This window comes from Carassius carassius, chromosome 42 (genome assembly GCF_963082965.1).
Source record: "Carassius carassius chromosome 42, fCarCar2.1, whole genome shotgun sequence".
NCBI classification, from domain to species: domain Eukaryota; kingdom Metazoa; phylum Chordata; class Actinopteri; order Cypriniformes; family Cyprinidae; genus Carassius; species Carassius carassius.
The window spans coordinates 19,267,675-19,289,232 of record NC_081796.1 but is presented as its reverse complement, the minus strand read 5'-3'; the positions used below and the strand labels follow the sequence as shown (position 1 = coordinate 19,289,232).

The 21,558-nt window shown below is 39.5% G+C and overlaps 2 protein-coding genes across 6 annotated transcripts in view; one reads left to right on the top strand and one right to left on the bottom strand.

The window, feature by feature from the left end:
* LOC132124075 (pleckstrin homology-like domain family B member 2) overlaps positions 1-5,051 on the top strand; it is a 48,317-nt gene extending 43,266 nt beyond the window's left edge. For all 5 annotated transcript variants that reach the window (XM_059534851.1, XM_059534853.1, XM_059534852.1 and 2 more), the window contains 5 exons: positions 1,036-1,126; positions 1,451-1,597; positions 1,933-2,152; positions 2,238-2,323; positions 3,688-5,051. In XM_059534851.1, coding sequence (XP_059390834.1) covers positions 1,036-1,126; positions 1,451-1,597; positions 1,933-2,152; positions 2,238-2,323; positions 3,688-3,828 — 685 coding nt within the window. In that variant the 3' untranslated portion in view covers positions 3,829-5,051. The remainder of the gene's footprint in view (positions 1-1,035; positions 1,127-1,450; positions 1,598-1,932; positions 2,153-2,237; positions 2,324-3,687) is intronic.
* A 10,545-nt stretch (positions 5,052-15,596) lies between these two features.
* On the bottom strand, positions 15,597-18,540 carry LOC132124069 (APC membrane recruitment protein 2-like). Its single transcript, XM_059534846.1, has one exon. The coding sequence runs from the start codon at positions 18,074-18,076 to the stop codon at positions 16,112-16,114; it is 1,965 nt and encodes a 654-aa protein (XP_059390829.1). The 5' UTR covers positions 18,077-18,540; the 3' UTR covers positions 15,597-16,111.
* Positions 18,541-21,558: the final 3,018 nt, after the last annotated feature.

The window sequence follows — 21,558 nt, the reverse complement described above, 5'->3', positions numbered from 1 at the left end:
AAAAACATTCATAAGCAAATATTCCTTTTTTTTGCTTTAAGAACCAGAAAGATGACTACTTCATGCATGCACAGGCATCTTGTTAATGATTGACAGCTGTCAGATTCCATAACTAAAGCAGTCGATTTCAGCTTTAGAACTATCGTGGACAGAACATGTTCACAGAGGCATCTAGAAAAATCTAATTACAGTGCATGCATGATTGGCACTGTAATTAGAAATCTGACAGCTAATATGTCATCAGTATCTGTTTAATGAATGCCTATTGGTCTCTCTTCTTTTGAATATTTGTATATTTAGTTTTTTTAGGCAATTGGTTTTTTTGTCTTCCGTCTATCTTGCCATCAGTAGCCAAACTCCTGTGTGTTGATTCTTATGCATATCTGACAGAAAATGATGTGTGTTGATTGCCATGATGACGGCACTGTATTTCATAAATGTGAAACTAATTAAGCTTAAACTTTGCCTTGCTTTTTTGTAGTTTGCAAGAACTGCCATAGCCATTGTCCACTATCAGTTACTGGGAAGTGTATTATTGGAGGGTATGTTTTGTTTTATGGACAGTTGTTTTGGGAATACAAGTAATGACAACAGGAATGGTATGGGGTTTTACATGGAAGAAGATTCTCATGTATTTTTTGCAGATGGAGGTTTTAGGGATGATATTGAGGAGCCAAGCAGTGAGGGCAAGATTTTTGGGGGAATTTGAAGTTTATTGAAAGGAGGGGCCCACGTGATCTTTTTGAAGTCTAAATGGAAAGCATCAGACGTCAGACTGTGGGCCGCACTCTCATGTTCTCTATGCCTGGACTGTTAATGTGCTCCAGTGCTGACCTGCTTTATTGGTTCCTTCTGTCTTCTCCAGCATATATACATACATGCCAGTGCACATACGACATATTTACATTTGCAAGTGTATGCGTTTTTCTCACTGTAGGTAACGTGATGTTTCAGTGCCTAGTTGAGATTTCTTTGGTGTAGCATTCACTCTGAAAAGTAAAATGTAATGCATTATCTCGTTTTTTTTTTCTGTAGTGCCAGCACCTCCAATGTTTCCAAGATCGAGGAGATGGAACGTCTTCTCCAGGAGGCTCAGGCCGAGAAGCACCGGCTCCTGGAACACAGGGTAATGAAACGGCACTCAAACCTGCCACGTCATACTAAAGCTGGCATCAGTTTCACAATCCAGTCTTTCAGCACACCATAAAACCAAATGAACCCCATTTGGCTTCACGGATCTTAAACCGTGAGCTTGTTTGCTCTGTCAGCCATAAACGGCAACAAATTTGGCTTGAAATGCAGGAACGCTGTGGGAAACGAGTCGTTCTTCCTGTTTCTGATGTTGTTCATGGGAGTTTGTGCTGGAACAGAGTACTAATTGTGTGCAGCTTTAAAAAGCAACATTTCGGCACGTATCTGTACAGAACAGTGTCATCTGTTTGTGTCTCAGGAGAGAGAGACGGAGAGCAAGAGCATGGCTCTTGAAGAGGAGAGGAGACGGCGAGAAGAACTAGAAAAACGGCTGCGAGAAGAAACCTGCAGGAGGCAGAAACTCATCGAGAGAGAGGTGAAACTTCGTGAGAAACAGAGAGCACAGGTGAGTTCTGTGCTAAGACATGCATCGCTATTACTAGTGCTCATATTTAGGTTAGAGATTTGATAAAACACCTAACTTTGAATCATAACTTTGTTTTTTAACTTGCCTCGTAACATCAGAGACATGAGTGAAACCTAAAACCACATAAGAATATGCTTACATGCATAGCAACATACTAAAACACTCAGAACAGATTATCAACCACATAACACACTAGAAACTGCATGGAAACATGCTAAAACACTTAGAAACACATAAGAACAGACTGCATATACTTTTAGATTGATTTATGCATAAATACTTAATGTCGTATACTGTATGTGGCCCTGCTGCAGTCTCGTCCTCTCACACGCTACCTACCTGTAAGAAAGGATGACTTCGACCTTCGTAGCCACATCGACTCAGCCGGCCACAACACAGAGACTTGTTACCATGTCTCCATCACAGAGAAAACCTGCAGGGGCTTCCTCATTAAGATGGGTGGCAAAATCAAAACCTGGAAGAAGCGCTGGTTTGTCTTCGACCGTAACCGCAGGACCCTGAGTTACTATGCAGGTGATTTTTCCCTTCACTTCAAGAAGTTGGTCGATTCAGACGATTTGTCAGTATTGATTTTTGTTCTTTTTTTTAAATGGTTTAGATAAACATGAGGCCAAACTGAAAGGAGTGATTTATTTCCAGGCCATAGAGGAAGTGTATTATGACCACTTAAAGAGCGCCCACAAGGTACTTTTCCTCTGCAGCTAATAATCATCAAGATAATAAACTTTATATGCTGTTTACAGTAATTTTTATCTTTGATTTAAGTAATAAATTAAAATAATTGAAAAAAAATTTCATAACATTATTTTGATGTTATAATTCATTGACATCAATTATTAATAACATGTAATTTATTAAACATTTAAAAGATTTGGTAACAGGTAACGTTATGAAAAACAAAATTCTCTATAAATATTTTTTCTATAAATGGATACTGTTCAGTATGGAAGCCCGTTTTCGGCACTAAATAAAAAATAAAACAAGGCAATTGTGACTTTTTTTCTCAGAATTGCAAGTTCATATCTCGCAATTCTGACTTTATAACTAGGGCTGTACGATTAATCGCATGCGATTGTCATGCGTCTCGTCAGTAAATCAGGTTCTGTGATTGGTATTAAATGTCCATCATCTGCTTTCAAATGAAGTGGCACTTACTACACAGAGCCGTAGTTCCCTGACAAGCTGCACAATATTGCATCATAATCGCAGATGAATCGCATTCGGATATGAATACGATATTGCGCAGCTTACTTAAAGAAAGTCAGAATTGTGAGATAGAAACTCGCAATTGCAAGAAAAAAATATCTCGCAAAATTTGACTATAGTTTGCAAATGAGTGAAAATTGCATCAGAATTGTGAGTTATAAAGTCAGAATTGTGAGATATAAACTTGCAATTCCGAGAAAACAAGTCAAAATTGCGAGTTTATTTCTTGCAATTCTGAGAAGAAAAAAACCTGAAATGTGAGATGAAAAATTGCAATTACCTTCTTTTATTTTTTATTCAGTGGCGGATAGTTCAGTGATGCTTTACTGACTTACAAAATAAAACTCAAGTCTGTAATAAGATGATTATTGTTATTTAGTAATTATTAAACAAGAATTAAAGAATAAAGATTCATTTTTGTCCAATCCTTCTCCTGGAGGGCAACTGTCCTGTAGATTTTAGCTCCAACCCCAATAAAAAACACCTGAACCAGCTAATTAAAGTCTTGTTAGTCAATCCTGGTCCTGGAGAACCCCCGACACTGCACGTTTTAGTGTCTCCCTTATCAGACACACACATTTGAGGTCTTCACTAATGAGCTGATGAGTTAAATCAGGTGTGTTTGAATAGGGAGACTTCAGAAATGTGCAGTGTTGGGGGTTCTCCAGGACCAGGATTGGGAACCACTGTGCTAGACAATTCCACGGAACTGTGTCAAGGCAAGTTGGAGTTAAACTCTGCAGGACAGTGGCCCTCCAGGACCAAGAGTGGACACCCGTTTTAATGTTGCAGTGCTGCCCCCTAGAGGCCAACTGTAATCTTACCCCTCTTTCTCTCTCAAGAGTCCAAACCCTTCACTCACGTTCAGTGTGAAGACTCATGACCGTGTCTACTACTTGGTGGCACCCTCTCCAGAAGCTATGAGAATATGGATGGACGTTATCGTAACAGGAGCGGAGGGATACACTCAGTTCATGATTTAGATGTTGTCTGTTGGCAGAGAAGGAATAACATGTGCATTGTGTGGACTTACTGTAAAAATCTTGATCTGCCCTATTTCATATGCTGGTTTTAGTATTGATTCCCCCAAACGCAGGACTGATCTTATTATTTTTGCATTTGTATCAGTTTTTCGATCTCAGTCCACAGTATTGAAGCTTTTCTCTTTGACTGCCTTTTATTATTTTATGCAATATGACTTATTGGCCCAGATGATGGAATGGAGCACATATCCTATAATTCTATGTGAATGTTTGTGTATATGTCTTTTGGTATTTCGTCTGTCTGGTTGTGTGAAGAGAGAAAGACTTGTTAAATGATATTCAGTACCAGTGGTGCCACTTTGTGTGTGGTCTGTTTGCTACCTTGTGTACAGGACCTCAGGGACACACACATTATGATATAAACAGCTGTCAGCTGTTCTGCCAAAGATGAAATGCACACTGTCCACACCCTATCAAGTTTATGTGTGTGGGTGTTTGCCAGTGCCTTCAGTTCTATATTATACTGATGCCTTTATACTGAACATTCAGATTAATCAATGGTGCCATAAGACACGCATTTGTGGCTATTTTAACACTACAGTTATTTCGAAACACTTCCAAAACACTAAAGCTGCTTGCCGTTCAGGTATTACACAGATTCTAAAGGATTGAACATCCTGTTTTGAATTATACTTCGCAAAGACAAAGTTTTTAGTATTTTATAATACTTGATCATTTTATCATAATGCATATGTAGCATTTGAATTTTTATGAACCGTGTTAACTGCTTTTGGCCCTTTTTAGGTTATCATTATGTCATCAGACTTTGATGTCATCAGAAAAACAAGGTGATCCTTATAATTAACCTTCAGGTTAAGCCAGTACTACAAAAAATAAAATAAAATAAAATAAACACCTTTCCTTGATTTTCTATGGTTTATGTTTATACAATTTTGTGTTAGTAAGATTTTATTAGTACAAGTCAAATCAGACTGAATTTAAAGTGTAATTTAATTATCACCAGCAGGGGGCGACAGCCATCTGAGACGTTAACACGTGCTGAACAAGTTAGCCATGTAAGCTTTCTTCTGTGAATTAGCCAATAGTCTGTTTTGAATATTGTTAATAGTCATAAAGATGTATATTTATAATTTTGTTTACCATGCATTGACCTTCATTTTTGCATACCGCAAAATAAAACAGATGCATTATATTGTCTGGGATCTACTGTAATTTACTTGACCTTGGTAAACCTTATGTCCTGTAAGTATATATAGTAGTCCATATAGACGTATTATCTCGTTCCCCACAGGCAAACAAGACACGATGGACAGAAGTCAAATTAAGGATTTGAGTAATATCAAGATGGTTGGTAGATAAGTCAGTTTGTTCAGGATTACTGCATAGATTGAGTGTTCTTTCAGGTCTGATAACTTGCTCCGCACTCCCAAAGAAGCTAGATGAACAGACGTTTTGCAAATTCTAATATTTGCATGTGCATTATCATTTAAACATCCTCCAAGCAAGCATGTGCGTGAGCGTTGAGCCCTGCAGGCCTGCTCTAATTTTTTCATGTACAACCTTGTTAGGATGTGAACGCTAGGTTTAGCTTGTCTGACATAATCCTTGCTATGATTAATGTCTATATTTGGTTTTCATTTGTGGGAATACCGTCCTTTACTTGTCCTTTGTGTGCGAATACCGTGTGCGCGAGATTCTCCTACGAGGAGGTACAAACTCGATTTGTCAGTTCCCTTTAAAACCACACTTTCAGAAAGGTGTTTGAGCCGAAGCATTCCCAATAAAACATCCTGTCTCCATCTCTACCTACTTTGAGTAGTCCATCATCTCCTCTTTCATTTGCCCTAATTTCTCCCTCACGTTGTTTTGTCAAAATATGTCTTTCATAGCTCTCCCTTCAACGAGATATGTGTGGACACACTTGTGTGCCCTCGCCTCTGGCGTGATAATTTTAATGAATTGAACGCATCCTAATATATTAGAGGGGGAAGGAGCCATTGGACCCCACGTTGTCAAGCATCTTGCTGTCTGTTTGAGGATAATTGATGCCGGAGAGATTCTTGCTCAAATGCACTTACGCGGTGACGTCTGTCCTCAAAGAATACATTACACATGCACACATGTCATTTTCCTTAGGGTTGATCCCAAGGGAGTTTCCTAATGCCATGCAGGTTTGGGAATTGCATTAGGCCTCCAAATACACCACCCTTCGACACAAATACCAGAGGTGCGTCTGAAAAGTGTCCAATTGATGCACGCTTCAGCATCTCTGTAAAAGTAGTAGGTAGATCTAGTAAGCTACTTTTTGCTTTCTTTATTGCAGACACTACAAATTTGTGGACATAAATACTCATTTCACATAGTTTCTTGTCTACGTTAGCATTCATGTTCATAAACAGAGCTGTACTTGAATTGCCTCATTGAGTACAAACCTGATTACAACAAAGTTGGGACACTGTACAAATTGTGAGTAAAAAAGGAATGGAATAATTTACAAATCTCACAAACTTATATTTTATTCACAATAGAATATAGATAACATATCAAATGTTGAAAGTGGGATATTTTGTAATGTAATGCCAAATATTGGCTCATTTTGGATTTCATGAGAGCTACACATTCCAAAAAAGTTGGGACAGACAGGAATAAGAGGCCGGAAAAGTTAAATGTACATACAAGGAAAAGCTGGAAGACCAATTTGCAACTTATTAGGTCAATTGGCAACATGATTGGGTATAAAAAGAGCCTCTCAGAGTGGCAGTGTCTCTCAGAAGTCAAGATGGGCAGAGGTTTACCAATTCCCCCAATGCTGCGGCGAAAAATAGTGGAGCAATATCAAGAAGTTTCTCAGAGAAAAATTGCAAAGAGTTTAAAGTTATCGTCATCTATAGTGCATAATATCATCCAAAGATTCAGAGAATCTGGAACAATCTCTGTCTGAAAGGGTCAAGGCCTGAAAACCATACTGGATGCCCGTGATCTTTGGGCCCTTAGACGGCACTGACAACATTCCTATTCCTAAACTTGAGCAACTTGTCTCCTCAGTCCCCAGATGTTTGCAGACTGTTATAAAAAGAAGAGGGGATGCCACACAGTTGTAAACATGGCCTTGTCCCAACTTTTTTGAGATGTGTTGATGCCATGAAATTTAAAATCAACTTATTTTTCCCTTAAAATTATACATTTTATATAAGTTTAACCATTGATATGTCATCTATGTTGTATTCTGAATAAAATATTGAAATTTGAAACTTCCACAACATTGCATTCTGTTTTTATTTACAATTTGTACAGTGTGCCTTTTTTGGAATCGGGTTTGTACATAATGTATCAGAATTCAATTATTCATTAATTTCTCAGCAAGCATCACTTTAAAGACTTAAGATGCATCCAAAATCGCATTCTTATGCACTATTCTATGACGTTTTATAGTATAAATAGTGCAAGCAGTGCGTTCAGACTGAAAATAAAAAGTGCACTTTAAACACCCAGATGATGGGTGTTTAAACCCAAAAAAACAAAGGCCCTGTCCCAAATTGCACCCTAAACCCTCACGGTCTTACACCCTGTCCCAAATGGCACACTTCATGTGCACTTGCAGACTTACAAAAAATATATTCTACCCGACAGTCAAAGCAGCATTATGTCATGAAAGTGTGGAATCAGAGAAGAGAGCAAGGGTTTAGGGTGTGATTTGGGACAAGTCCTGAGTCCACACTTTCATGACTTAATGCCTGTCAGGTAGAGGTCTGCTTTGGAGCCCGCCTCAGTGCAGTCTCGGTAGATGTGCGCATCAAGCTGCAAAAGGGAGCTGGCGAGCTCTCTTCTGAAAGCTAAAATGACGAATGGGACACCCTATGGTCGCAAGTGCACATGAAGCGTGTCATTTGGTACAGAGCTGAAGTGTGGAATGTTGGACACTTCATGCACTCAACTGTCGCAACTTTAATTATGTACCAAAGGGGGAAGGGCTCTTAGACTGATTATGAATGGCAAAATAACCTTAAATAATTCATACACTACATGGTTGAGTACTTAAGTTCATAAGTACATTACGTATGAGTGCATAGCATATAGTGCGTCATAGATTTAGATTTGTAGCAGGCATCTATACGCTAATGTAGTTCAAAATTCACTTTTAGTGATAAATGCATTTAAAAGGTACATATTTCTGGGAAAACAAATACATAAAATATTGTTGACACATCTTTGACTCAAAGGTGTAGGCCTATATACATTGTTTAATGTCCAATCAAATGCTGTCTGGAATGACAATGTCCCTCTCCCGATATGACCTACCTCTGACTAGAAATAACACATAGCAAGACATTGTTCGGTGTTGTAATGAAAATGAAAGTTTATTTATTCTGTTTTAATACAAATGCATGCAGCCGAACACAACTTTTCAAAGTATACTTTGATTGATAGCATGCACAGACACAGGTGCTCGACACAAGCACACTAGAAAGTTTAGTCCTCAGACAGTGTCTGTACTATTTCTCCCCAGAAGTTATGAGCAAAAAAATGCTGTTGTATGAGTTTAAACTAGATTTGAGAGTATGTGTTAACCCCCTCTCTCAAGAGCTCATCATTGCGACATGATGATTAAACTTACATCACATGTAATGTACACATACGCCATATGCTTAAAAAACGACATATACTTTGGGCTTCCAAAAAGCTTTTTTAAAGAAAGAGGCAAACTCTTAGATACTTCCCTTATTAACTTGCAAACATGCCAATACAGGAAACAAAACTCTTCATCAAAGCATTTGACAAGATTTTTGTGATCAGATTCTTGAATCATGCTAGTTGACATATTTATAGCTAGTTATTTGAATCATAAAGCAATCGAATGGCACAGACTGTTAAAGGTACTTCTATTGCCTGCTTGAGTATTGGAGTTTGTTACCTCTACAGTAATGCAAGAACACATGCTATTCATGTACAACAAAACCACTCATTTGCATTTGCATACTTATTTGACTGTTTTTAGGCGTCAGGAAGGACACTGACAGCTTTGTGAGCGCTTGAAATGACATCATTCCGGAGCCTCTGACTTTCACACATATCATAAATATTTAATCTGGCTTTTTTAGTTAATGGAAGAAGACACATTACACTTTAGCGGGTGAAATTACAGGTTTAGAGACTTGCGCTTGGTAATGACTCAGTGTCACAGGCATCACAGCTGCTGTTTTGTGACTGTCGTGTCTAACTTGAGGCAGTTTATCAGCAAGTGAACTTGACCTCAAGCTTTTGTGTCTGAGGCAGCCGTTTGAGGGGTTTGACTCAGTGGGGGGCGGGGGGGGGGGGACTATGGTTAGTAAATGTATGTGTGGATGGAGTGTAATTTAGCCCCACCTATGTTTTTTTGTGTGTTTTCATGGTGGTCCACATATATGGTGGGGGGCCCAGCTGGTGTCCAGCTGCAGTGTCAGATAAGCCTTTCCCTGTCCTGTCCTGAATGAGACCTTTAAATCGGGGCCTAGAGTGTCAGACTTGTAACCCAAAGGTCTCGGATTTGAGTCTCAGTACCGGCAGGGATTGTAGGTGGGGGGAGTGAATGACCAGCGCTCTCTTCCACCCCCAATATCATGAATGAGGTGAGACCCTTGAGCAAGGCACCAAACCCACAACTGCTCCCCGGGTGCCACAGCAAAATTGGCAGCCCACTGCTCTGGGTGTGTGTTCACAGTTGTGTGTGTGTTCACTACTCACTGCTATGTTTGTGCACTTGGATGGATGAAATACAGAGCACAAAATCCGAGTATGAGACACCATACTTGGCTACATTTCGCATCACTTTAATTGTGTTTGATTGGTGTCTGCTGAGTGGGTCTTTTCTGTAGAGATAGTGATTAAGCACATACAACACCAGCAGAGAAGCAGCATCGTTCCCTCAAAAACACTCATAATCTGTGTTCACACAACAAGCCAAAGAACAAAATTAATTTATTTCATTTATCCATTTTATAATTTATGTTAAAATATTAAAGTGTAAAATTTTAATTGAGCTACCAGAATTAGAAAAGAACAACATTCACTGTTGTGAAAGTGTCACAGTATCTGAGACCTAATGTAGAACAAATACATAATATTATTATATTTAAAATATATTTTTAATTTATGATGTATAATATATAGAAAGAAACACAGGTAGATTGACAAACCTCTATACCGACGGAGGACGTGAAATTACCTGCGTCTGTTTTCGCTTTCATTCCCCAGGTCAAGTCATTAATTTGTGAAAAACAATCGGTTTGGCATGTCCACGGAGGAAAACGAAATCTTTTGTCTAACTGTCCTTTCAACTGCTCTTTTTACATGACTTTGCAGTGCTAGCCACTTCATTGACATAAAGATAAGCATCAGCTTCAGCCATTATAGCGACATGCTGCTCATCGATTAAGTTTGTATGGTGGTGTTAAAATGCAATTTCAACCTATTTGGGACTTGTGTCCTGATAGTTCGGACTTGGAGTAGTTGACTCAAGAATGCAGATGTCTGTGGACAGGAGGACACACACTTTCATTCTGCAAATAGATACAACAACAGCGTACTTGATAACTCAGCTAGTTTTGACATTAAGTGCTTACTCTGCTTATCCTCACTGTAATGTATATTCACAATATGACAACAGTGTAGACTAAGTGTCTGCATGTTTCCGTCTTCTAAATAACGAGAAGATAACATCCAGTCAGATTCAAGGTATATTTGTGTACAATGTGTATATTTTTGCTGTCAACTATCAATGTCACATATGAAGGAGAATTTTTTTTTTACCAAACTGTATGAACATATGAATAGACTATAGATTTATGATCCCTTTTAACTTTTGTTTGATCAAGTGACCTTCGAGTCTCCATGTCAGTGGCAGTGATAGGAAACACAATGCTGATCAATCATGACTGAATTACTGTTCCAAGGTTCATTTATATTCATTGAACCATGACATGGATCCATTAGTGACACTAGGTTCTTTTGTCAAAGGAACATCACATTAATGTCTGCTTTGGTGCCTGTAAATTGATGGTTCAGCACAAATAGGTTGGAGATTAATTGTTTCCTGCCCTTTCTCTCTCTCTTCCAGAATGAAGGATTTAACAATGTTAAGTTGACAGGGCAGATGAGGCTAATTGATAGCATATTGATCAGATGGATTTTTTCAAATTATCCTCCGCTGGAGGCTTTTCTCCTCAACTTCATGCTTTAGTTAAGACAGCACTTGAGTGACTGTGGTGTATATTAGCATCTCACACCAAAGACAAGCCATAATTCACAACACTTTTCACGTCCAAACTCTTTGAAAAGTGTCACTTTGTTCCTCGTTTCAGAAATGGAGGCTCAGATAGAATGAATTATACATGTACAGTTTTTGATGTGTATTTATTATTGATGCTGATGGAAGCCTGGGAAGAAAAAAAATGGCTGTAAGCAAATGACATCATCCATTGGGTAGAGAATGTCAGAGTTAGTGTAAAAATGAAGAAATAGGGACAACACAGTCAAACAAAAAGTATTGTTTTCAAAGCATGGAACTAAAGAGTAAATAAAGAGTGTGATATTCTCAAGAGGTTGCAGCAAATGAAAGAGTGTGAGTATGAGAAATGAGATTTGAGTTTCTCAAGTGTGAGTGAATTTGCACAAACTCACATTGCACCATTCTCACTCCAATCAGTGTCCTCAAAACTCTCTGTCAGCCACGCGTACCCCAAACCCACCCACCCCTCCGCCTCCCCCTGGCCCCACCTCCACCTCTCATTGGATGACCTACTGAGGTTGCCATGGAGATTTGTGTAGTAGGGCAAGCGTGTAAAATGAAGGGTGCAGATTTTGAATGGCCAAGCCCCCTGTGATATAATTTCATATGCATGCAAACACAGATTTCGGATCACACAATCCTAGTATGTATGCAGTGATGCAGCCAAATCTCAGTTAGTTTCTTCTTCTTGTTTCTTCCTGGTGGCCAAAGCATGTTCTGATCTTTATTGAGGACCGATCTTTGCTTACCAATACATGACCAATAGAAAACAAAACAATTGTGATTTTTTTTTGTTTGTTTATTTTAGACGTGTTTGTTGAGTGGTGCAATTTTAATTAAGCATGCTATACATAATTCAATAGAAACTACCTAGATTCACATAACTTGACAGCCAGCGATCATGCATTTATACTGTACTGTATTTAAAGGAGTAGCTTTAGTATATTCATAATCCTTTTGTGTTCTGCTGGGGGAAAATTTTTCATAAAATATTAAGCTGAGTAGATCAGTTAAAAGCAAATAGTGTGACTCAATAGGCGTGCCATTCATTCAACTTATTAAAGATACAAATAATGTTCTTTGGAAGGAACAGCTTGGCTTGAAAATCAGGAATTTCCTCTGTGTGACATACTTTTAGTAAGGAAACAGAACAGAAAAGGGAAGAAAGAGAGGAAGCAGAGAAAGCAAAAGATATTAGTTGTCTATATTTACTCCATATCAGATTATCTGTCAACTAAAAGCAGTTCAACAGGAAAAACAGGGAGTGTTTCACTCACAGCACTTCAAGTACAAAACAAAAGTTCAGTCTTGGATAGCAGGCAACCCTTGTGAGGTTTTAAGCAACCGCTTCCAGTTTCCCCTGGAGATGAAGGAAAGAGTGTTTCTGAGAAAAGAGGGGCGTGAGTGAGACCATCCATGGACTTTTAACTCCAGAGTTGTTCAGAGGAATGCTGTACTATATGTCCTATGTTGCTACATTGTTTATTTCTGAATTATTTAGCTTTTATGATCATAGCACCCCACAAATGTAGTGTAGTCAGTTGGCGTTTTCACCTCTTAGAACCTTTGACATTTTGGGTTTACTTCAGACAATCCCTCACTCAGTCTTGAAATACAGCTCTCTTTCTCTCGCTCTCTTTCACTTGTTTTGTATCAATGCGCTCTTACGCATCTTCTCTCTGTTCACTGTAATCAAATTCAATAAGATTACACTCAAGCAAAGCCCCTTCTAAATAGACCCGTTGCTTATACTCATTCCATAACACTTTTTTGTCCTCACTTCCTCTCTCTTCTGCTCCTCTCTCACACTAGCACATGCAAAACAAAAGCCAGAGGATACAGGATACAACCACATGGACAAAGGAGGTTATGTAGGCAAAAGCAACATGTACAGTAATTCACAGATATGTCATTATATAACAGTAGATTTAGACGTGCTAAATGAATTGCCATTAAAATATACATATTTATCTGTTTGTGATAAAAATAAGTGATTTTAAATATATATATTTATAGTTTCCACAAAAATATATAGAGGCACAATTGCTTTAAAAATTGACCATAAAAGAAAATGTTTCTTGAGCACCAGTTCAGCATATTAGAATGATTTCTGAAGGATCGTGGGGCACACAAGATTGAAATAATGGCTGCTGAAATTTTAGCTATGCCATCATAGGAAAAGGTTACATTTAAAATATAATATAGAAATTAGTTATTTTAAATTGTAATAATATATCAGAATATTGCCATTTTTATTATATTTTTGGATCAATTAATTGCAGCCTTAGTGAGCTTATGAGTCTTCCGAACACTCAAGGTATACCATGAGCATGGTTGCTGAATTGCCACACTAATGATTCTGCCTCTGGCCCTAGTTTTTGAACAGATTCTGAGCTTATTAAACAGGCCCTCTAACCCCCTGCGATTGTCAAACCGAGGATAGAGCCCTGGGGTATCCCATCCGGCTCCAAGATACGATGAGAGCTAATGAGAATATATGAGCTCAGGGATCATCAGGTTAAGCCACCCACTTTCGTCAACCACATGCTAACTGTCATACTGAGCAGTGATATGCCAACACATCATGTCCCAACAGTTATTGTAGACCTGTTGCCTGAGCCAAGCACGTACAATATTTACAATGCATTTTTTTCACTATTAATTCTTTGAAACACACACACCAAAGTAAAGTGCAATTAAAAAATTGTGTGGTTTATTAATATCTAATATCAAGGTATACCAAAGTACCATGACTTTATAATCACTGTAGTATAGAAACACCAGTGTTTTTGTAAATAAACCATGTTTATCTCCTTTTGACCCTGTTGTCTGTCTCTGTCTCTCTCTCTCTTTCTCTCATTCACAGAATAAGGTCTTTGAAAACTAGGCCATCCAACCATTAGTCACAAATACACACTCACAGTCAGCTCTACTTATGCATACAGCAGTAATGTCTAATTTTCTGCTACCATACACACAGAGAGCGATAAAACACATTTTAAAGGGTAAATCCAGCTGACCCAATTACAGCACAGTCATGGCTAATGCTAACTAATTATTTAGACCGTTGCAGTTAATAGCTCTGCACACATAAACACACAAACATACACACATTCCAGCAGTTTTCTCATGTGTATGGATGATATCAGAGGGTTATGGCATTACATAAGGCTTTTACATAAGAAACCACACTGCAGCAAGAGCTGTTCAGGAGTGAATGTTTCTTTCGCTGCACCATTACTGTTGGGACTGCACCAAATCCCCCCTTCAGACACACACATATCCATGTCTCTATACTTGGCCTTAATGAACAAGCACTAAATCGAGCATAGCTCTTTCTTATCTGTATTCACTCCACACGCACTTCCTTCTTTCACCTCACTCTCCCAAAACTACATCAATAACAGATCCATGAGAATGGAAGCCCATAATTCTCCCCGATAACCCACAGTAAACACCTCCCTTTGTTAACCGGATTCACACCAATAGCTGAACCCAGACCAGCTTTCTTTTTCCTTCCTAACGAATGGGATTAAAAAGCCAGCAGACTGTTGTTGGCTGCAAAAAAGACAACCGTGATGCCCTTTACTTCTCAACGATTAAAGCAGCTAACATCTAAGCTGCCCACATGGCCCTGTTATGCGTGTGGAAAATGATACAGGCATTCACACTTGAACAGATATCCACTTTCTGGATGTACACAGAGAGTTGTTTTATTTATTAAATACAGAACAATTTAAAGAAAGGGAGCATATAAAAGAAAGGTGGCATGTCTTGGACCTTCTGAAGAGAAATTATTTTTGCAGTTTACAAATAAAATGTCCTAGAACAGAGTAAAAACTGTATTACTGACTGGTGGATCAAGCCAAATACTGAAAAAAAAAATTTCTTAATAAATTTTTTCTTGTAAAAAAAAAAAAAAAAGAAAAGAAAAATTAAGGTTATTTTGGCATTTTTATACTGGAAAACAATTTCTGCACTAATTGCTCACTTAAAAATTCTTCCTATTGAAGCCCAGTCCAAATCTCGTAACCAAAGGGTGATAACATTTCCAGAAGAATGGTCACATGACGGAAGACAGTTAATTCATGATATATGGGCTTCTCCATATATCTCTCTCCTTTATTTATTGAGTAGTGAGCAGGCAAATTAAACAGACCTTTGTGTAGAGTGATGTCATGCTACATTCAGAAATATCCAGCTCAATATGTCCAGGTTAGCGGGAGTAGTACAAATCACTGTGAAAAAGGAGGATACTCATGATCCGGGGATTAGTTTTTTTGCAAGCCATGTTTCCCAAAAGACAAAACAAGAAGTGCACACATTTCCACAGTGAGGTCACAGGGAGGTCATTTTCCAATATAAAAGAGTAAGAAAAGCGAAGATTCAGTAAAAAGAATGTTTTACTTTTCATCAATATGAATAGGAAGTCACATTGTGTGATACGAAAGTGTCTTGAACAAAAGGCTGTTCCCTGATCCAGTTTAAGACTTCATGCAGCTTTATTGTCTGAAGTGCTTGGTTTAATCTCAAACAGTTCTCCAAATTCATTACATGTAAAATACTGGAGAGATAAAAGATTGCAGCTGCGTTTTACACAGTGCTTGTGGGATGACATAACAAGACATAAGCACAATTTCACTGATCCAATGGAAGGGAATGAGAAGCTTTTTGATATTAAACATTCTTCTTAGGATCAGCATTCTCACCTTTTATTCCTCTTTGAAAGGCTGGTGTAAAAAAAACTCAAGATTACATTATTATGAATGTCATGTGTTACACAGAGCAGTGCATTCTACAAAACTCTTAATTATATTAGGGTGTAATATGCGACATCACAAAAAATAAAAAATATTTTATTGAAAGAAATAATCCTTCGTAGATGGGTGAAATCAAAGAATTGTAAATTGATTGCTTTATATCAAAAAACATGTTTTGGCCTAAAGCTCTTGTGATAGATTTGTACTGTCAGAAACATCTGCAGGGCCTCCAAACTCTCTACTTCCTGCTTTGTGAGGTGGGGGTGCTCTTGTTGCCGGAACGGCGGACAGGAACCTTCGAGACAGGGATTCGAGTGCGTGGTGGGGCATCAGACTTTTTAGGAGGGGTAGTTGAAGTGGGGCTAAGATTGGAAGACAGTGCAACTTGGCTGGAAGAATGGGAAGATGGTGTTTGCCTCACACTAATAGGAATCTTGGAATCTCGAGGTAGGCTGGTGCTGCCTTTCATGGAACGGAATGAGGAAGTGGCAGAAGATGAGCATTTTGGGGAAGGCAAGTTCATTTTTAGATCACCTGCAGATTTTGTTGGTGAACTCAAGTCTTCGTCTGAACCAACAGCACTTGGGCTGTCGGGATCGAAGAGGTCATAAAGTGCATCTCCAGAGCAGCTGTCCCTCAGTAAACCTTCCCGACGTAGGAAGGTGCCATCCTCATCCTCTGGGCCAGGTGTGGAAGAATCCCAGTAGCCTTCATCACTTGGTGGGGCATCCTGGAGTTCTTTATCGAAAGGGGGAGGTGAGGGATGAGAGGGTTGCTGCTTTCCCATCTTGCTACCTCCACTCACAGGGATTTTACTGAGACCAAGCACCTTTACTTGAGATGGCTTCTTCTCAAGGAGGGTTGGTGCATGATGCAAGACAGGCTCTGCACGTTGTAGGGCTGGGGAGTCTTCACCCTTCTGGGGCAACATATGCCATAGTCCCTGCATGTCAGCATCATCAACCGCCTCTGGACTAGCCATTTCCTCCCCTCCACCCATGTAGGCAACAACTCCACTACCTTGTGGCTTTTTAGGGGCTGCACGTGGTCTTTGGTGGGCTGGCATGTAGCAAGAAGCATGGATAGATGTAATGCTACTGACCTGAGGAGGAAGTGGAGGCTTGGCAGGAGAGCATCTCTCTGAATTTGTCCCTGCTCCACTTAGTCTGCGACCCATGCATCCCCCGCTACTGCTACCGGTTCCACTGCTTGTGGCACTTCCCCCATTACCAGAATTCTCTTCTGGATCAGCAATGATGTCACCACAGCCTGTTAAAGAATCAAAGCTTTTTAGTGAAGTAACATCAGTGAACATGGAACATAGGTGATCCACAGACTGCTCAGATTGTGGGTCGGCTTTGCTGTGCTCCATTGGAGGGGTCAAAGCACAGGTCGGAATGGAGGACAGGTGTGTCGAACTGCTATGTTTATCAGGTTGGAGCCTTTCTGTCTGGGCTAGGAGTGGAGAAGGAGCTGGAGATTCCTCAGTTATTGTATGTTGTTGTGAAAGAGAAGAACCACAGTTAGCAAACTCCACTTCATTCGTACCCTGTAATTCCTGCATAGACGTTGCTTTCCATTTCTCAGCTTCCCCTAGAAGAGGAGGCTCCTCAGACACTTGCGGAAGGGGCTCAAGAGTCAGTGTCAGGTCCTTCTCTATTTCCACACTGCCAGAGCAGGAGGAAAGTATTAGGTCTTCCTCCTTCACCTCCTTGGCCACCTCCAATGAGTCCTCCTGAACCTGGGGCTTCCGCCGCCAACGCATGCTGCTGAACAGCCCCTTAAGTCCTCGTCCTCGTCGTGCCACTGTAGTAGTTCCATCTCCTGCACGGTTGCTGCTCCGGCGCAGTAAAGAGAAGAAGCTGAAAGACTTGGTGATGGAGCTGCGGAGGGGGGCAGTGGACACACCATCTGGCATGCCGGCGGGAAGCTGGTCGCTACTGACAGATTCCTCTTTCCGGTGGCAATCAAGCTCTGAAAGAGTGTCCATTATTAAGCCATCATGGGTTTTGCTCCTAACAAGTTCCAGCTTTTTGCCAGCAGCTTTATCGGTGGACTCCTCTTTGTTCTTGACAGAGAAGATGCTCGACATGCTGTTGCCAGACTTACGCTTGCCGAAAAGCTTGAAGGCAGCTTTGTTGAGCTTTACTGCTGGCTGAGGATCACATGGAGGCGGTTCACTGCATTCGTTTTGAACCTCCATCTCTGCCACTATCTCTACTGCACCCTGTTTTTCTTTCTTTATTGTTCTCCCTTTATTATACCCTGTCTCTAACTGATTCTTTCCTTTTCCTCTCCCTCGCACCTTCTATCCGCTGCCTTTGCTTGTTGGTGTTCTCCCTGCCTCGCACTCTTTCTCTCTCACTGGTGACTGCGCCTGACAGTCTCTATGGTAACTGGGAGGGTTAAGCAGCTTTCGTCAGCGCTGGAGGCGAGCCAGCACTTTTTTCTCCGCCCCCACATCTCACCCCCTCTGTACACACAAACACACCCTCATCCCCCACACAAACATCACATACCCTTCTCCTCTTTCTTGTCTCAATTATTCCCTCTATCTCACTGAAGAGCATGATATGCATCTACATGCGGGCTGTAAAGAATGAGTGTATTGCTTTTTGACATCTTGATTGTCGTCATGTGCATGTGAGTGCATCAGTGTACAAATATGTGTTCATGTGTATACATAATAGACAGAAAGTTTTTGCATTCTTTGCTCATTTTTTATGGGGGTCATAATGGAATTAGTGTTGCATTATGAATTTGTTTTGAAAAGCAATCACATGAGGAATGTTTCCAAAAATGCTATAACGATCAGGAGTATTAGGGGAAATAAATGGAATGAGTACAAACCTCTCAGTATAAATGAAAATAAGCCACTGAAAATCCCCCTCAGATGAAAAGGCTTAAGAAAACATTTGAGTTGTGTGGTCGCTGTAGCGTCTGTACTTAGGATTTAAGCAAAAGCTGCTGATTAGAGAAATTACAAGTATGAAGACATGAGGCAGATTTAGATAAAACATTTCACTCACTTATAATGAATGCATTCACAACACACACTTGAGGAGGTTTAGAGAAATGGCTGATGAAATTTAAATGAGATTAGATCAGCTCACGCTGGTGGTCCTCACCTGTTTCGGGCCGTCTGGAGTGGTTGATCATATTCAACTTACCCCTCTATAACACACAATCCATCTGCCCTCAGCATATGGGCCCAGGGGGACTCCTGTTACCACACTCCACCACTGTTACCCAAGACCAATTAATTAGTCCAATTGTGTGCAATAGTAGCTAAACAACTGAAAGCTTTTGGGTTTTCTTTTTTTAGAGGTTGAACTCCAAATGTCACCCCTGATGTGTATCAGGGGTGACATTTGGTGAGAACATATGTTATAAATATTTTGGCAGAGCTAATAGACTGGGTTCCCACACCTTGACCAATGTATTTCAGTGACTTTCCCATGACTTTTCTAGTTGTTGATGAGGGTGGTGCAACCATTATAATTGAAGAGACAGGTCTCCCGTATTTTTTGTGAAATAATCATTATTTGTCAAAGGTTTCAATCACCATGAAAATAAGATTGAAGCAAAGGCCTCTAAAAGACAGTCGCTTTGACAGTAGAATGCATAAACTTGCAATTAGCAAGTGGTTAATTACTAAGTGGTTAATTCACCTTTCATTTAGGACTACTGGGTGAAACTTACATCACTTAATTAATATTATTGAGCCAAGCTCAACATACATATACAGTCGTGGCCAAAAGTTTTGAGAATTACATAAATATTAGTTTTCAAAAAGTTTGCTGCTAAACTGCTTTTAGATCTTTGTTTCAGTTGTTTCTGTGATGTACTGAAATATAATTACAAGCACTTCATACGTTTCAAAGGCTTTTATTGACAATTACATGACATTTATGCAAAGAGTCAGTATTTGCAGTGTTGGCCCTTCTTTTTCAGGACCTCTGCAATTCGACTGGGCATGCTCTCAATCAACTTCTGGGCCAAATCCTGACTGATAGCAACCCATTCTTTCATAATCACTTCTTGGAGTTTGTCAGAATTAGTGGGTTTTTGTTTGTCCACCCGCTTCTTGAGGAACAAGTTCTCAATGGGATTAAGATCTGGGGAGTTTCCAGTCCATGGACCCAAAATTTCAACATTCTGGTCCCCGAGCCACTTAGTTATCACTTTTGCCTTATGGCACGGTGCTCCATCGTGCTGGAAAATGCATTGTTCTTCACCAAACTGTTGTTGGATTGTGGAAGAATATGCTGTTGGAGGGTGTTTTGGTACCATTCTTTATTCATGGCTGTGTTTTTGGGCAGAATTGTGAGTGAGCCCACTCCCTTGGATGAGAAGCAACCCCACACATGAATGGTGTCAGGATGCTTTACTGTTGGCATGACACAGGACTGATGGTAGCGCTCACCTTTTCTTCTCCGGACAAGCCTTTTTCCAGATGCCCCAAACAATCGGAAAGGGGCTTCATCTGAGAATATGACTTTGCCCCAGTCCTCAGCAGTCCATTCACTATACATTCTGCAGAAGATCAATCTGTCCCTGATGTTTTTTTTGGAGAGAAGTGGCTTCTTTGCTGCCCTTCTTGACACCAGGCCATCTTCCAAAAGTCTTCGCCTCACTGTGCGTGCAGATGCGCTCACACCTGCCTGCTGCCATTCCTGAGCAAGCTCTGCACTGGTGGCACTCCGATCCCACAGCTGAATCCTCTTTAGGAGACCATCCTGGCGCTTGCTGGACTTTCTTGGACGCCCTGAAGCCTTCTTTACAAGAATTGAACCTCTTTCCTTGAAGTTCTTGATGATCCTATAAATTGTTGATTTAGGTGCAATCTTAGTAGCCACAATATCCTTTGCACGCGTTTCTTTGCAGGTCACCATGGTTAACAATGGAAGAACAATGATTTCAAGCATCACCCTCCTTTTAACATGTCAAGTCTGCCATTCTAACCCAATCAGCCTGACATAATGATCTCCAGCCTTGTGCTCGTCAACATTCTCACCTGAGTTAACAAGACGATTACTGAAATGATCTCAGCAGGTCCTTTAATAACAGCAATGAAATGCAGTGGAAAGGTTTTTTTGGAATTAAGTTAATTTTCATGGCAAAGAAGGACTATGCAATTCATCTGATCACTCTTCATAACATTCTGGAGTATATGCAAATTGCTATTATAAAAACTAAGCAACTTTTCCAATTTCCAATATTTATGTAATTCTCAAAACTTTTGGCCACGACTGTACATATACATATATATATATATATATATATATACACACACACGCACACACACACATATATGTGTATATATATATCTATATATATATACACACACACACACACACACACACACACACACACACACACACACACATATATATATATATACATATATATATATATATACATATATATATATATATATATATATATATATATATATATATATATATATATATATATATATATAATTTTTATATGTGCTCAACTTGAAAAAATTAATTTCACTTTAAATGAAGGTTTTATTCATGGTACTATATTATGAACTCAATTCAATTTACTCAATTCAAGCATCATGAATTAACACTAAAAAGAAATTTCAGCATTTATTAATCTATATTAAATTATATACTGTAATTCATCTGTAATCATATTTATTCATTTATTATT

Coding starts and splice junctions, on each gene's coding strand:
- LOC132124069 (XM_059534846.1), bottom strand. CDS start 18,076: ATGGAGGTTCAAAACGAATGCAGTGAACCGCCTCCATGTGATCCTCAG.